Source organism: Ambystoma mexicanum, chromosome 3q (assembly GCF_040938575.1).
Source record: "Ambystoma mexicanum isolate Mex_15411 chromosome 3q, UKY_AmexF1_1, whole genome shotgun sequence".
In the NCBI taxonomy this organism is placed as follows: Eukaryota; Metazoa; Chordata; class Amphibia; order Caudata; family Ambystomatidae; genus Ambystoma; species Ambystoma mexicanum.
Genome location: NC_090926.1, coordinates 406,888,600 through 406,906,209, shown reverse-complemented (window position 1 = coordinate 406,906,209; position 17,610 = coordinate 406,888,600). Strand labels below are relative to the sequence as shown.

The 17,610-nt window shown below is 46.9% G+C and overlaps 1 protein-coding gene across 3 annotated transcripts in view; it reads left to right on the top strand.

Annotated features, from left to right (window-relative positions):
* The window catches only part of CANX (calnexin), a 745,024-nt gene that overhangs the window by 410,517 nt on the left and 316,897 nt on the right, over positions 1–17,610 (top strand). For all 3 annotated transcript variants that reach the window (XM_069654105.1, XM_069654104.1, XM_069654106.1), the window contains exon 6: positions 1,092–1,173. In XM_069654105.1, the coding sequence (XP_069510206.1) occupies positions 1,092–1,173 (82 nt within the window). The remainder of the gene's footprint in view (positions 1–1,091; positions 1,174–17,610) is intronic.

The window sequence follows — 17,610 nt, the reverse complement described above, 5'->3', positions numbered from 1 at the left end:
CCTAAAGTGGTTTTTGAACCAGTCCATTTTATTTTACCAGTCTTTGTCCTGAACCCAGCCTTTGAGGCAGAGAGGGTTCTGGACAACCTAGACGTCAGGCGAGCGCTGAGGTTCTACCTCAATAAAAGTAATCTCCGAAACTCTGCACAACTGTTACGTTCGGTGACCCAAAGGGGAAACGAGCCACAAAAGCATCAATCTCCTGTTGGATAGCTGCATGTATTTCTGAGGCCTACAAGGTTCAAGGCCTTCAACCAACAAAAGGTTATTCCTGCACATCGGGTACATGGCAAAGCGGCTGCTGTTGCCTTTCAAAAGTATATCCCTTGGGAGTCCATTGCCAGGGCAGCTACGTGGGCCTTCCCAACTGCTTTCTGCAGACATTACGGTCTTGAGCTGAGCTCCCTGGCTAATGGCCAATTTGACCAGGCTGTTGTAAATATGCCTTCCAGTAAGGGGAAGTTCCATCCACCTATGGTCCCATAATACCTATGGTCCATGCTTGGGAATCTCCCACAAGTATGGAGGAAAGGGGACGAGGCGTGGGAGTATGACAGTTTCTCACCATAGTGACTTCCTTACTTCTAGTCCATAGTCTCCTTTTCCATATGTCCGCCCGCCGTATCCTCGCTTATTGCTAAATGGTCTTGGACCTGGTATTAGAAAAGGACTGAAGAGTGATGCGCTGGGCGGAGCTCTGGAGGGTGGGGCTGCAGTCACGTGCAGTTGCCCCGCGTAAAAATAAAAGGACAATTTTGTTTTTGATACTTAAAGTGCTCCTGTCCCGATGGGCGGAATGTCCCACGAGTATGGAGGAAAGGTGACTATGGACTAGGAGTAAAGTCGTCACTACGATGAGTAACTTTGTCATTATGACCAGTTCATTCTTTCACTTTTGTTTCTGGTGTGTGTATATGTATATACCTTAGAGATGAACCATTTCCTCATTTGTTTGCTATGTTTAAAAGGAACCCCTCCTTCTACAATGTGTTCTGGATCCGACTTCTGCTTAGTGGATGTTTATGTTCCTGATTATAATGAATAAACCAATGACTGGGAACTATGATGCCATCTTACATCTTGTATTTCAGGTACGAGGTGAACTTCCAAAATGGGATTGAGTGCGGCGGTGCATATGTGAAACTGCTTTCCAAGACCGCAGACCTGAATCTGGTGAGACTTTGACATTTTACTTTGTCTGTGCAGTTCTCCCTGGGAAGTCTTGATTTGTGATTCCTCCATTAACGGTTTTACAGGGATAGCCACTTTTATCCCTGGCCTGTAGTTTGGTACCCTTCAATGGTTTGTGCCGCCTGTTGCACTGACCCAAGAGATGCTTTAAATTGTACGTCTTTTTTTGTTCAGTGATTGCACTGTTCACCTCTGTCAATGAATGTCTGTTATTGGGGTAGAATGTTTGGCCACTGGCTATCCATGATTGGACAGCCTCTCCTTGTAAGGATCTGAAAGTTGCAGATCCTTACAATTGAGGAACCAGGTGGTGACTCCAGTCCAAATCCTGGACAACTCCTCCAGCCATTTCGCCACTCTGAGGCAAGACCCTTGCAAAGGAAGTGCAGCCGACTGAAGACCCGAGGACGACCATTGCGGATGACCAGCAGTGCCTCCAGCCATGTCCTGTGAAGCTCTGGTCTTCTGGCATGATCTCAAGACGGCTCTCATCGGTACTACGACCAGTGGACACAATCGGTCTTGATTACCTGCTCGAGGATCCATGTCTGCTGAGCCTTCGGAATTGCCCCTGGACCACCATGTAGACTGCTCGGCTCTCTCCGAAAGAACCTTGCAGTTGCTGTTCTAAGAGCTCCCTTGGCACTTGGAGTATCATCTTGTAATAGAAGATGCCTGCTCCAGCATTTTAAGCCATCTTGCATCAACAAGCTGTGCAGGACCTGCTCCTTTGTACGTCCTTGGAAGATCACCTGTTGCTGCCCGAAGTGGTGCTTCCCATTGCAATAAGGTCTTCCGCACATCCTGGGGGGGGGGGGGGTCCCGAGGTTGCCTGCTCCACAGAATTCTTTTCTTTATTTGGGTGTTCAGCTGGAAGGTGTCTGGAAGCAATTCTTTGTTTTTCATGGCCAGAGTCTTGTCCCTAAATCACGCTTTCCTGACTGGTTGGTGGAGGCCAAGTCAATGATCTGTTCCTAGGCCTATCCTAGTTCCTGGAATTGAGTGAGTTTGCTTACTTGAAATTTACTGAACATTGGACTTTTGCATCGTAACCACTGGTGTCTAATCTTACAAAAAATTACCTGGAAACTATACCTTTTGTAGCTGTTGACTTTAGGGCACAAGGTCTCACACTTTCTTAGGGTTGGACTGATTAAGTGTTAGGGACATTGTTCTGTGGTTTTTAGTCTTTGAACTTCATCCACCTGAGTACTTAACCTGTGTTGTGCTGGTTATTGAATCGTATGCTTTCTCCTAAGAGGGAATGTATAAATCTGCTTAATAGTTAGTGAGACATTGGCCTACACACTTAACTTGCTTTGTGTGCATTCTAACGCCCTAATCATTGCATAGTTATGTACTTCCCTGTCCAACTGGAATTATTGGTGGTGGTCTGTGTGGACTCATTGTAGCTCTAGGCTACTCCCACAGTCCTGAGACTAAAACGTTCTGCTCTGCTACCATATCTTGATTGAGATCGGCTATTCAGTGGGGGAATTGGGTGAGTAGGTTGACACTGGTACGATTAGTCCACACACAGCTCAGAAAAATGCACTACGCTGCTATACTATGACCATCATGGTCACATCCCAAGCACAGCTGTTTGTACCGCCGACCTGCACTTAAAAATGACAATGAACATTGGAAATGTATGTATATCTACTTGTGTATTGTCCCCTGTGACTGTTTCATTTTCTCACCGCCACAGCCTGTGGATTCCCTGCCCAGGCTCCATAGTGTCTGTGAAGGCAGGATGCCAGGGAGGAGTCAAACTCTGCAACCCTTTATCTTCCAGACTGACTGCGAGAATCAAGTGCTAACTGGGAGGCTGGCTGTCCTGGAAGGACTGCCAGACCCCCATCACTTACCCCCCCCAGTTGGAATGTTGCATGGCTGTTTAATTGCCTGGGTTCCGGCATAAAAGTCCAATCCTGGAAGCTGAAGAGGTAGTCGACCACTGGAACCAAAACCGAAGAGGGGGATGATGAAAACGCGGCTGAGACCATCTCCAGCAACCATAGAGCCTACTCTGTTATTGTCATGACCCGTCTTAAATTCAACGCAGGAGCTGCTGAACCCCACAGTTCCACTAAATTGTAGAGCACTTAAAAAATAATTTAAATACAGTTGAGCCCGTTGCATTCCGGGGGAGGGGTGGGAGTGGAGAAAACTAACTGACACTGGATCTCAAGAACTTCTTCAGGTATCTGCATTGATGAGAGATTAATTAAATGAACATTTAATTTCTTAATGCTCATCCTTCGTACACTTTCCACTAAGAACACAAAATAAATTACCCGATACCACCTCTGCTACTCCTTAGATGATAAGTGCTTGGATTCCTGATTTCTCGACACATTGCTGTCCAGTCTTAACAGATGAGAACTAAAGCTTTTCTCAACCTTTTCCATGCCTTGTACTTTCAATTAATGTAGATTCACAACAGTCGCCAGGATGCATATTTCTTGGTTGGGCATGTTTGAGATCAGCCTGCACTGCAATGTAGTGTTTGTTCATTGAGGACTTGGACAATTACCATAGAACCCCTAAACAGCCACTGAGTAAATGTCTACTAAATAATACACTATGGAGTCAACAGGCACTTGAATAGTGTCCATGCAGTTCAGAGGCAGTTTGGCTTAATATTTCATATTTATGGTCACAGAAAATAGAGTTCTTCCCTTAAGCACATCGTGTGAATTGTAAGCACTTTGGAATAATGTTCTCCATTGATGCAAACTGGTGCTTTAAAATTGGTTTCAAATGAAGAGAAAATTCCTTAATATTTACAATTGCCACGCACCTTGTGCCTTTAAGAAAAGAAAATGTTCTTGTTGGCCGTATACGTTACTGCAGCGGATTACAGTTCATCTGTCTCCACGCATCCTGTGCTTTTAAACTGGAGATCAACAAGTAAATATAAACACATGAGCAAAGTCTTGTGTGATAGAACAGTCACTGTGCTATCAGAATAAAAATATAGATTATAACATTTTCGCCGGAAAAAAGATGAACGCAACGCTTACCTTGTTGAGGAATGGAAATCCAGATGGAACTTCCAAACCTCACCTCGAAGCACGTTGCTGCGGATGACTACATGGCCCGAATCTCGACTCAGTTGAAAACTGCTTAACGCGACGCAGCTGCTGGTCTCAAACGTGTCACCATAGCATTGTAGGAAAAGCGTCTGACAAGGTAAGCAACCAGGCAGTTGGAGCGTTTTCACACTTGCGTGCAAACAGTCACCATTAACCCCCTAGGGACCAGGTAAAATTCCTAGAAGTAAATCCAAGGGAAAAGATTTCATTTTAAAATTAAACTGAATAGAACTTTGACTAATGTACTTGGTCTATAGGTTGAACTGAAATACCATTCTTCAAAAGAGATTTTACCTTCTCAGAACAAATCATCTCTTGATATTCTTTTCTTCTGGGAAAATGATTTCTCTTGACACCTAGGCCCAAACTTCAGGAGCAAACTACTATGACCTGCTTACATAGATTCTCTAATGAAAGGCAGTTTAGACTGCTGGAATCGGTCCTTTTTCCCTTCACCCATTGACGACTCCTGTTCCTTCCTTCCATCTTGGCTTGGGTTCCCACCAGCATTCTGAACACTATACTTGAGACCCAGACCACTCCAAGGAAACTTAACTGGTAACAGCACATAGTAAAAACATAAACTTACTGAAAATACAATCCAGCACCAGACAGATAATGTCTATTTCCCCCAGGGACCTGACGGTATCCTGAGTCTGCTGTTACTCTACCTTACAATCGACCTGGGCACCCTGAAAACGACGACCCCGAGCCTGATGAGACCCACTAGACTCGAGACCTGCATTTTGAGCCATCCCACATCGTGCTGCGACCTTGTACTAAGAGCCATCGTGCGCTGCAGAGTTTTCTGAGTTTTGCTGAAATTTTGTGGGCATCCTGCTGGACCTCCAGAGACGTGAATGAAGTCCGAAAGTCCCCCCCACCAGCATGTAGGACCTTGCAAACTATGAGAATCCGACCAGCGATATCCGGTCTTCTCGCTCCAGAAAAGGGCACCAAAACCACAGAACCGCATCCAGTCGCGAAGAAAATCTTGCCTGGAGCTTCCCCTTCGATCCCTGCTGCAAACTCTTCTGTGCTGGGGTGCGGTGCTGACTTGGGAATTACTTGCTTCTCTTGTGATTCTTGTGTAGCTTTGGGAGGTTTCCTGTGATTGGGGGAGTCCTCTCGTCCAATGCACCCAGGCCCCTGCTGGAATCCTCCTAGGGCGTCTTCTCTGAAGTCCCAGGACACTCGGCTAACTTTGAAAGTGATAATGTTTTGAACAGTCTTCCTCCAGCAAATGAGCCCCATATCACCCTGCCTACAGCTGGCTCCTAGACCACTATGTCCCCTATTCTGCCTCAGAGAATCATGTACTAGAATTGGGAAGGGCTGGATACTTTCAGGGGTCTGCCTTGAAAAGTAAAACACAAGTTCTTGACACCCAAAAGGCCCTCCTCCTAACTTTTCCACTCCCTAAAACTATTGGAAAATTTGAATATTTGGGCACAAGGCCCCATTCAACTTGGGGGGAGGGACTTTACAAGTTGTGGCTGATATGTTCCCTCATATCGGAAACAAATCTGAAAACCTTGATGCGTGAAGGACCATGGGTACAGTACACGTCACACTACAGATATTATTACAAACACGCCCTGTCAGCGTCCCTTTTCTAACTTACTGAATACTCCACGCCTGCCACTGGATGCTGGCCTATGCAAAGCATGTCGATGTAAGCAGATACAAGCGTCAAGGACTAATTCAGGTATGGAATGTCTTGCCTCCCCTTTCAGGTATTGGGGAGGGGTTGAACTGAATGTTTTACACAAACTCACTGACATGTATTTTACTATTTCATTAGTGATATTACTACCAGTTATTAGTCATTTTTCATAATGTGTTTGGGCAGTAATATTTTATGATGCTTGTGAATCTGCCTAGAATTACATGCTGTGCATATAGTCTGACCGCTAGAAGTAATTGCAGAGTATTGCAACTTTTTCGAAGAACATAAAGGGCCATTTGACATGGGCATGTCTAACACTATAGCTAACATGTGTAGTGTACCCAAGGGACTTCATGCTTCGAGGTCCCCCAGATGTTTTTTTTGCCCATTCTGGTTTCTTTCATGCAGAGCTCGTATTAACGAGAATTATTGATGTTCCACGTGTCTTAGTTGATGGGTGCATCGAACTTCTTAGGTGATTTTTGCAGTCCTGCAAACCTTCGCTGACTCGACGGCTGTTGTCGGAGTTTGCCTTCAGCCTTACATTAGGGAGCTTGGGGACCCCTTAGTTCTAGACATTTTAGAAGTTGCATTTTCTTTCCTTACACTCTTCTTACTTTGGTTGATTTTTCATTGTCATGGAGAGCTCTCAATTTAAATTTTGCCCTTCCTGTAACAGGAAGTTTCTGTAGAAGGACAATCTTAGGGAGTGTATCAATTGTCTATCTTGTGACCACTACGAATGGTGTTGCAAGGCCTGTCGACTCTACGCCTAAGACGCTCCAAGAAAGGCGCACAAAGCGGTGGACGGCCTACACTATGCAGGCAGTCATTTTCCATAGGCCCGTTGAAGTTTTGACCGGGCCTAGTGAAGCTGAGGGTTCAGGGGCCCCCTACGCCGATGCAGTTGGCGCATGGTACCAAGACAACCTTTCCCAAGGGTGCCGTCCCTAAAATTTTGACGCAAGTTTTTGTTGAAATGCGTGTCTTTAGTAAATTCTCACCCAAAACTCGGGGAAAGCTCTCTAAAGCCCCTACTTGTGGTGCCCCAAAAAATCCCTTCTTTGCCTTCAGAGTATGCCTCCTCTTCCTTATTCCGGGCCCTACAGACCATATTGTTTCTGACTCTGTCTTCCCTCTGCCAGAAGCTTCCATATCCACTCTATAGACTCGGTTGCAATTTGAGCACTCTGAGCAAAGTGTCTGAATGTATTGAATTAAGTTGGACATCCTTAAAGCCCTGTCCCTTTGACAACGGCCCTAGGCTCTCAGTATCACAGGCTTTTTAAGTCTCAGACTTAACTCCCCTGTGGCTCACCCCTCTTCTCCTAGACATTCTGAAGACCTTTTTCTAGATGGATCAATACGATCAGGACGATGTCTGTCCCAGATCGTGATAATTCCATGACCCGGTTTCTCGCGACTTAGATCCCCTACTGATGGCATGGGTAATTGGCCGACTACACCTTCTCATAGAGCTGAGTCTGATCAAATCTTTTTGGACGCTCCTCCTGTATCCCAACCCAGGGAGGCCTCCACTATTGATGATGAAATGCTTTTGAATACCATCCTTCGGGAAGCAGCTGACCATTTCAAGATTGTCACTCAGGTGCCTGATTCTGACTTTGTAGAGGACATCGTCAAGGAAAAGGTTCCAGTCAGCCAAATGATCCTGCTTCTTAATTCCATTAATAAGCGCATTGCTCCCTCCCTTACTCGGGTGGTAAATCCACGGGTCAAACATGTTTCACCCTGCTCCTTCTGATCCACTCTATATCCGGGGGCATTCTGTCACGGACTCCCTAGTCGTTACCATGACTAGAAAATGTGCCAGGGTTCCCCTGTCTTCATCCGAATCTACCCCCGATAGACTGTAAAACTTTACACCCTAAACAAAATAATCACTTCGAATGGATTGTGTCCTCCCATGTATTCCTCATTTTATGATAATTCGTTATCTCCAGCTTCGCTGCTTCGGAAACATTTTTTCTCGGCAGAGGGCGCTGTGCTTGAGGTCATGGCGTCGATTGTCCCTCAACGGTCTCTGTACCGTGTCGACGTCACTGATGGTATAAGTAGCTCGAGCCGCGCCCGTTGCTCCAGTTCCGTTTTTCCGATCGCTTTGCTATCGTGAACGGCGTGCTCCGAGATTTTCTTCGTGAAAATGTCATCTTCAACTCCTTCGACACCCAAGACTGGGTTCAAGAAGTGTATAGATTGTGGATCGAAAAAGTCGATCACGGATCCTCACCGAGTTTGTCTCTGGTGTCTCGATTCTAGTCACCGAACCGACGACTGTGGTTCCTGCCAGTCCATGACCGAGCAGGCCCTTTGTGAGAGGACAGGTATACTGTTGGTGGGGAGGGAAGCCTCTAAGAAGGCTGTGTCCAAAAAGCATAAGAAAGCGACCGATTCGAAACCTCGTCAAAAAAACTGAAGAGGAGACATAGATCTCCCTCATCGTCATCTTCTGAGTCGACCGAAGAAATTCGATGTCCGACAAAATCGGATTCCCCCAGAAAATGGGAGGAATTCCGTAAAAAGATGGAGGTTTTCGAGAATGCGGCCCCGACCCCCTCGAAAGAACCTCAGAAGAGCCATTCCTCTAAGGTCGCTCCATTGGACGACAAAGCGCTCGAACTACTTTGGTAAAAGCCAGTAGTATCGAAGATACTCGAGTCGACGCCAAGTCGTCGAAGGCTCCTCGTCAGTCGAAGACTCCTCGAGAGTCGAGCACATCTCCGGTGCCTCATAAAAAGCTCAAGTCATCGAAGGCTTCGACGGCTTCATCGACTGCTTCAGCGTCGACTGCTTCAGCGTCGAAGCCAAGAGCGTCTTCGACACCTCTATCGAAGTCTTCTTCGAAGTTCCCGTCGACAACCTCGAAGGATTTTTCTATTCCTATGAAGGAAATTGTTGAGGAAGAAAGGAGATTTACTCCGTTGCCCAGGACAGACTTTTTTAAAGCTATGTCCTCAATTTATGAGGAATCTGGCTCTGAGGAAGACTAAGTCACTCCCTTTGGAGTTTCATATGGCACAAGACAAGTTCCTGAGGAACTCATTGATCAGGAATCTAGAATGAGACTTGAGTGATCACTCTGCTAGTGGAATTGACACCTCCCCAGAGTTAGAATTTGCCAAACCTGACCCTGCAGAACATGCAGACTCAGGGTACAGAGGTCTTATGAACAGGGTAGTAGAATACATGGGTTGGGGGTAACACTTCACCAGTGTTTGAACAGGACGACATGACAGATATAATTGTCAAAGGTCCCCAAAAAGACCCAGTTCTCCCCTTTCATAGGGCTCTTCGGAGAACAGTAGAAAAAAATTGGGAAAATCCTGATAGCATTGCTGCTACAAATAGTAATTTCCCAAAGAAATACAGACCAGCTGGTACGGATCCTGAATATTTAAACGGGCATCCGACTCCAGAAAGTCTGGTTATTCAGGCTGAATCCACAGCAAAACAAACTGCATATCCCACTATCCCTCCGGATAGAGAGGACAAGAAAGTTGATGCCTGGGCCCATAAAGTTTTCACTTCAGGTAGCATGGCCCTGAAATCGACAAATGTCACCTGTACCCTGGACAGGTTTACCCATACCCTGTGGGACTATATTTCGGCAGTGGCTGAGCATATTCCGGAAGGCGAGGAAAGGGAAGGCTTCCTGAATATAGTCCAAGACGGAAAGGAGGCAATGGGGGGGGAATGTCTCCAGTCTGGACTGGATACTGCTGATGGCATCAGCAGATCCATGGCTACAAGCGCTGTGTTGCGCAGACTTGCGTGGTTGAGGAAGTCTGGGTTTGCACAGGATGTGCAATCCAGACTCCTTAACATGCCCTTTGATGGCTCGAGGCTATTTGGCAGTAAGGCTGACGAAAGCCTAGAAAAACTCCAGACCTCGAAAGCGGCAGCTAAATCTTAGTGCCTCCATGCGCCAGCCTCAGAAAACCTATTCAGGATCATCTTCCTGGAGAGGTCGTTCTTTTCGCTACTACTCCTCATTTGGTAGAGGAAGAGGACGGGCTTCTCAAAGAGGCAGGAAAAACTTCCCGTGTGGTGGACGAGGAAGAGGTGCGAAATCAGCCTCGGGAGCAGCATCTTTGCCCTCAGCCACTCCTACAGCCGCCTCCAAATCTGAGACCTTGCTCCACAAGACACCAGTGGGAGGCAGGATCTCAACATCTGAAGGAATGGCGAGGCATTACCTCAGATGTTTGGGCATTGGAAACAGTAGCTCGAGGTTACTGTCTCCCCTTTCTAAAAAGGCCTCAATGATCCACCGGGAGCCAACTCCGTAAAGATTCCAGACACGCTCCTGTTGCAGGAAATTTTAACCCTGCTATAGAAAGGTGCCATAGAACAGGTACCTGTAGCGGAGAGGAACAGGGGTTGGTACTCCCCATACTTTCTCATCCCAAAAAAGGACGGAGGATTGAGACCCATCTTGGACTTAAGAAACTTGAACAAGTTCCTCAGGAAGGACAAGTTCAAGATGGTGACCCTTTCTCAGATGCTTCAGGCTCTACAACTCCAAGACTGGTTGGTATCATTGGACCTTCAGGATGCTTGCTTTCATGTGCCAATCCATCCAGGGCACAGAAAGTACCTGGGTTCGCGATTGGCAATTCTCATTATCAGTTTCAAGTTCTGCCATTCGGGTTGACCTCCGCCCGAGGGATTTCACCAAACTGTTGGCGGTTGTGGCAGCGAGACTCAGGAGGGGGGGTATTCACATCTACCCCTACCTGGACGACTGGTTGATCGGAGCAAGTTCTCCAGAACAAGCTCAGGAACATCTTTCGATTACCTGCCACTTCCTCCACAAACTGGGCTTCTCCCTCAATTTCAAGAAGTCCCACATGATACCAACCCAGAAACTCCAGTTTATCGGAGCAGTCTTGGACACTTCATCGGGAAAATCCTCGCCTCCCGAAGTGAGAGCTCTCCACATCGAGCAGATGGTAACGAAGTTTCAGAATGCCCAACATCTACCGGCCTTCGATTTTCTCAGGTTGCTCGGCATCATGGCATCCTGCGTTTTCCTAATACCAGAGGCCAGGTTGAGAATGAGATCCCTTCAATGGGCACTCAGAACTCAGTGGTCCCAGTTCTCAGGGCATATGTCGGATCTTCTGCAAGTCCCGAGCGCAGTTGCTCAGGATCTACTATGGTGGACTTGCAACAACATTCTCAAGGGAGAATCCTTTTGGCAACCATGGCCGGAGATAACAGTAGTGACGGACGCCTCACTCACGGGGTGGGGAGCACACACCAACGATTTGACAATCAGCGGTCGTTGGTCTCCATCGGAGTCCAAACTACACATCAACCTATTGGAGCTGAGGGCAATCGGACTAGCGCTGAAGGCCTTTCTGCCCTCTGTACAGGGAAAGAATGTCCTGATAATGACGGACAACACAGTGGCCATGTACTACCTCAACAAGAGAGGAGTAGGGTCACTACCACTGTGCAGAGAGGCAATGCAGCTCTGGTTCTGGGCAATACGAGAAGGAATCTCTCTATCGGCAATTCACCTAGCCGGAGAGCAAAACACGGCGACAGACGCTCTGAGCAGGCAGCAGTCTCCCACGAGTGGGAGCTAGCTCAGGTAGTCCTTCAAGAGATCTTTGCCCTTTGGGGAACCCCTCAGCGGATCTCTTCGCATCCAGTATCAACAGGAAATGCGAACTGTACTGCTAAAGGGAATTTCCCCAAGTTTTCTCCAGTCCCCGTGATTCTTCAAGTAATCAGGAGGTTGAGAAAGTTCAGGAAAACCATGATACTAATTGCCCCGGATTGGGCCAGGAGGACGTGGTACCCGGACCTTCTAGACATGTCCATCTGCCCTCCAATACGTCTTCCGCAAAGAGGATCTTCTCTCAAGAGGAAGGTCGGGTTCTCCATCCAGAGGTCAAGACACTCAACCTTCACGCATGGTTTCTGAGAGGTTGAGATACAAGTATTGGGATCTTCCGGATGACGTAATGGAGATCTTGCTTTCGGCCAGAAGGCCAGCAACAAAATCTTTATACCAATGTCGCTGGAACAAGTTCAGTAACTGGTGCAAAGATAAGAATGTGGACCCTTTTCAATGTGGCACCCCAATGGTGCTTTCTGTCCTACAGCATCTAGCCAATCTGGGGCTCCAGATAGGGACAATTAAAGGATACCTTGCTGCGCTGTCTATTTTCAAGCGTACCTCCAGAAGAGGTTTCATATTTCAAAATTCCATTGATCATTCAATTCTTAAAGGGGCTTACTAATGTATACCCCCCAGTACCTTTTCATGTCCCAACTTGGGAATTAAATCTAGTACTAAAATGATTGACTTGTATACCTTTTGAACCTATGCACTCCTGCCCATTGAGGCTCTTAACATTAAAAACTGTACTTCTTGTGGCCTTGTCATCAGCCCGCAGGGTTAGCGAACTTCAGGCTCTCTCATGCAAACCGCCATTTACTACTTTTTATAAGTAGCCCTTAAAGTTAAACCTTCCTTTTTACCAAAGGTAGTTTCAGACTTCCATTTGTCGCAAAAGATAATATTACCAATTTTCTATCCTCCTCATTTGGGAAAGGTAGAGGAGAGATTGCACAGACTAGAACCCAAGAGGGCTCTTACCTTCTATATCTCAAGAATGGCTAAATTGAGGCAAGATGACCAACTATTTGTGGGTTATACTGGTCATAAACTAGGATTATCTGTAACAAAACAGACCATATCCCGCTGGATCATCTTAGCCATAACTGAATGCTACAGGTTAGCAGGAAAAGACCCACCAGATGGGCTTTGTGCCCATTCTACAAGGGGTATGGCTACTTCTACAGCTCTAAAGAGGGGAGTCCCGGCAGCAGATATTTGTTCAGCTGCTACTTGGAAAACAATACACACTTTTGTAAAACATGACTTTTGGATACTGCCTCCTCTAATGAGGGTTTATTTGCCAAGGCAGTTCCAGCATTCTGTCCATGAAAACTGAAAACTAATACTCCCACCTCCAAAATTAGTACTGCTATGGGAGTCTATCGTAAGATGAGGAATACGTGGGAGGACACAATCCATTCGAAGAACAAGTTACTTATCAACTGTAACGTTCTTTTGACTGGATGTTCCTCCCACGTATTCCTCATCGATCCTACCCCACAGTACAGTTTACGTTTTCTTACACTTTCCTCTCACGAAGTGTGCATCAGTCATGGGGCACGCCTGGGTGTTCCTATGTTTTCATCGAAAAAACAGAACTGGAGCAACGGGCACGGCTCGAGCTACTTATACCATCAGTGACGTTGACACGGTACGGAGACCGTCTAGGGAAAATCGACGCCACGACCGAGCACAGCGCCCTCTGCCGAGAATTATCATAAGATGAGGAATACGTGGGAGGAACATCCAGTCGAAAGAACATTACAGTTGGTAAGTAACTTGTTCTTCTGCAGCCTACAGTACCTGCATCGCTAACAATACCACTCTCCTTGCTAGTTTTAGTGATGTTTAATGGGGACTGGTACAAGAGGGTCTGTAAAGTCACTGGACCTATAAGGTCACAGCTACTTGCGGTGGTGCAGGAGCCGCCCAGTCACACAACCTCTTGAAAAACACACTTGATGCTGCAGAGACTCTGGGTATGGTGTTTGCTGAAGGCACTCTTAAAATGCCATGCATGGATTAAAAAGTCAAGATTTAAGCCTGAGACACATGCCTCACTCATAGATCAACCTATCAATGGGACTCCTCTTTTGGCAAGGCGGTGAACAATGCCCTTGAGACCCGAAGAACCACGAGACATTGAAATCTGTTAATCAGATCTCTGCTAGACTGCATGTACAAAGTGGGGTCTTCAATACCCACCAGTGTTTTTCAGACAGTTCATTCCCTGCATTGCTCAGGGTGCTACAGTTGGATCATCCTGATATTCTGGCCAAGGAACATCCAGTACTCCTCAAACCACTCAACTGGGATTTATGGGGTGGCAAAGTTAGGGTAAGAAATACAGCAGCCAGAGGCTCCTCTGTCCCTGCCAGCAAGTGCCTTATTTCGGGTCCCCTCCAGGAGTTTAATGATTAACATGCTTCACCCACGCATGGGAGGGAATAACCTCCAATCAGAGGGTGCTCAAGACTGTAGTCACTGGTTATTTTATAGTTACTCCATCCACCTCGATACCAGCTGCCAAAGAACAGAAGACTGTCTCAAGGCCATCTCCTCATCCTCGTGGCTGAAGTACAGACCTTGCTGCAAAAGGGAGCAATCAAACTTGTCCCCCCCCCCCCCAGACCTTCAGGTAAAGGATAATTAGTCAATGTACACACAGGATCCAACCATGCACCTTGTACTAGATTTGTGTCCTGCCAACAGGTCAAGTATGTAAAGTCTCAAATTCAGGATGACCTCTGCAGCTGGTAATCCTGTTGATAAAACAAGGGTATTACATGGCCACCTTGGTTATGAAAGATGCATTATTTCAATGTTGCCAGTGCGGAGTACCTAAGGTTCAATATACTCCAGTTCAAGGTACCCCCTTTGGTGTTGCATCAGCCCCGAGCGTTTACCAAGGTACTGGCAGTGGCGGCAGCTCACCTGCGCAGACAGTCCATTCTTTGGTACCTTCATTGCGACAACTGGCTCATAACTGGAGACTTGGACCAGGTGTCTGGAGAACACCCTAAAGACTATAGACTTTCTTGATGGAGAACTCCAGGCTGAAAAGAAGGTCAATCTTGTCCCCAGCCAACTCAAATAATGTCTGGGGGCCCTAATTCAGACCGATGTTCCATATCCATCAATATGTAGTCAGTCAGGTAACCGTACAGAAAGCCATGCGGCTGTTGGGGATGATGGCATCCTGCGTTTTCTTAGTTCTACACGCCCGGCTGCGTCCTATGCAGGAGTGGTTCTCAGGCCAATGGTCTCAGGCAAGTAGTCAGTGGGACGATCTAGTGGGTGTCTTGACAGCCGACGTTCAGTCTCTGAAGTGGTGGTTGAAGGAGAACCTTCTAAAGGGAAAATCCTTCACCACCCCAGAAGAAGCCACTCTCACCACACTCATCCCAGTCAGGATGGGCAGCATACCTACACCTGACTGGGCACTGCACGTGATCTCAATCAGTAGCGAACAAAAATTCCAACCTGTTGGAGCTACTTGCTATATTCAAAGCCCTGAAAGTCTTTCAGGCACGACTGCAAGGCAAGACCTTTCTGGTCCTTAAAGACCGCATCACGGCATGCATTACTTATTCATTTTGTGTTGCGCTCACCTGGTATCCACGGGGACGCCACCCAGCCCTGGTTAGATGATTTGCACTCTCGAACCATCTCCCGGTCCCTTGGTAAGGCCTCTGGTTAAAGATGGGTCTGCAATACAGGAGAGCTGGATTCAATACCAGATGGTCTGTTTTCCCACCTCCCCTGGCCTCAACTCCTTCCTCCCCCTTGGGCCTTCTCCTCACCTTTAATATTGTAAAAGGTGGATTCTCCGTCCTGCTCCTCGTTGCAGGGGCACGTAGATGTGAGGTGCGAGCAGCGACCAAGTTACTTCACTGGTGCAAGCCCCCCTGTGGGAATCTAGGCCTGCTGCGACTCTGTAGGTTTGCTGCTTTACAGGTCTTTATATGCAGTTCTTATGTTCCTCTTAATAATGTTTTGCTTCTTCCCTTTTAGGTATGGAAAGGTATTTTGGTTTTGTCATGCAGTTTGAAGATGAGCATGGGCTGATGGGCGAAAGTGCGGTGTGCGCGATGCTGTCCGGTGAGTAATGTGTGATGTGCAGAGCTGTTTCGCCTTTTATGTTGCTAACCTGTCTTTTCTCTCCTTGCAGGTTGCGATGTTCACCGTCGAGCACTGTAATGTTCCAGCAATGATACTGACCAGGAGATGACTACCCAGGTAAGAATTGTGTGGCTTTCTTCATTCATGAGGAAACGTGAGTAAACTCTTACTAATGCTGTCTTTCTCTTCTTTTCAGGTTATGGTATTCCAGGATGCATGCAGTGCCGGATGATAGGAGTTCGTACCTTCAGGAGAGTGGAAATGAAGTCCGCGATGGATTGAAGACGGGATACTGTTCCAGTTAAGTTTCGTAGTGTTCCTTCTCTCTCTGCAGGGCCTTTGTTTCAGGTAAACTGGCATCAAAGAACTGGACACTGGTGAGCCTTACGCTGCCCATAGCAGAATAATGCAAAGCATGTTCTGCTGTTTGGGTGTGGTTTAAATAGTCTCAGGTAAAGTAGTCCAGGTAAAGTAGTCCAAGGCCTGCCACACCCAAAGACTAGAGCGCATAGCTCAGTTCCTTGTAGCTGAGCTATGTGTGCCTCCATGTTGATGTAGCAAGGATCACCATTGCTTTCTGTTAAAATTGCTTTGCAGCACATTTTCTGTTTACACTGCTCGACTGTTAACATTGTTGTCTGAACATGAAAGGACAAGGCCACGAGGCTAATAAGAGTTAGTTGAAACACAACGTAGGCAGCTACGGGGAGGAATGCCCGGCTCCCTCCCGAATGTAGCCTTGAAGCAGAGCCGCCGGGCATTTAATAATTTCACAGCTGCCAGCCAGTCTAGTTATATGGTAGAATGTTAGAATAAAGCAGCTAAAGGCTTGAATTATGCTCTTCTTACGGCCCCCCTTTTCCGAGCCCTGTAGAGCGTGTCGGCTCCCAGGACACGAATAGCACCTCATAGATAGCAAGGTCTGGAATGTGACTCATCCGGCCCCCCCCCCCTGTATGTTGCTCGCTTGCAAGAACAGAAGCACTGTGTTCTGTTCAACAAAGAAAAGATGTCTCTGCACTTGCAAGGTTGCATATTGTTACTAGAATAGATATTTGAAGGTGTCATATTCGTCGGAAGTGTCCATCAAGCCGAGTTCAAAGAAACCCAATAAAGGGGGGGTGTTAAACATGTCACAGCTGATTGTATGATATGCATTTTGTATATATGTAATAATTCGCTCTTGCGTCCCTCGAGGTCTAGAGATGCACGTCGCGGGGCGTGAGACCAAGTTGGCCAACAGACTTTTTGCTTTGCAATAAACCCTAGCTTTGGGAATACAACCTCGTGTCTGGCGTATCTATCGTGTGTGGTGACTTGCCTTGTTTCCATAACGCGAGTGACCCCTAGGGGCCCCTTTCAATGCGGGCTGGTTCTTAAGTACAGTGGTCCCCACACACCCACAAAGGAATGGCCGCACACTGTATAAGTTAAGTCTTTATATAATTAATATTCAAGGTTATGTACAATATCACAATATTCAATCTCTTTAAAGTGCATCAACTGTACGGTTAAATGTCCCACATCTATTCGTAAAGGAAACCAACATTAGATATAAGAGGTAAGCCGTTGGTTAGAATAATTGCCAGAATACTGGCCACTACCGCTAGACACAGTTCTGGGTGGGGACCCCCCCCCACCTGGGCAACCTGTAGAATAAAGATGTAGTGCAAGCCCAGTCCATATATTGTTCACAAGAGTCTTTCCAATAGTTCAGCAACTCCAAAGTACCTGGCATTGTAGTGTTCCTCGTCGGGGAATCGACGGTCCTGCTGTGGCCTCCCTTTAAGGCAGGAGTCGTCAAACGTCTGGCGAAGAACAGGGTGAACTACGGCAGTGAAGTGGCAGCTTCTTTCCTAGCAGTGCTCGTAGGC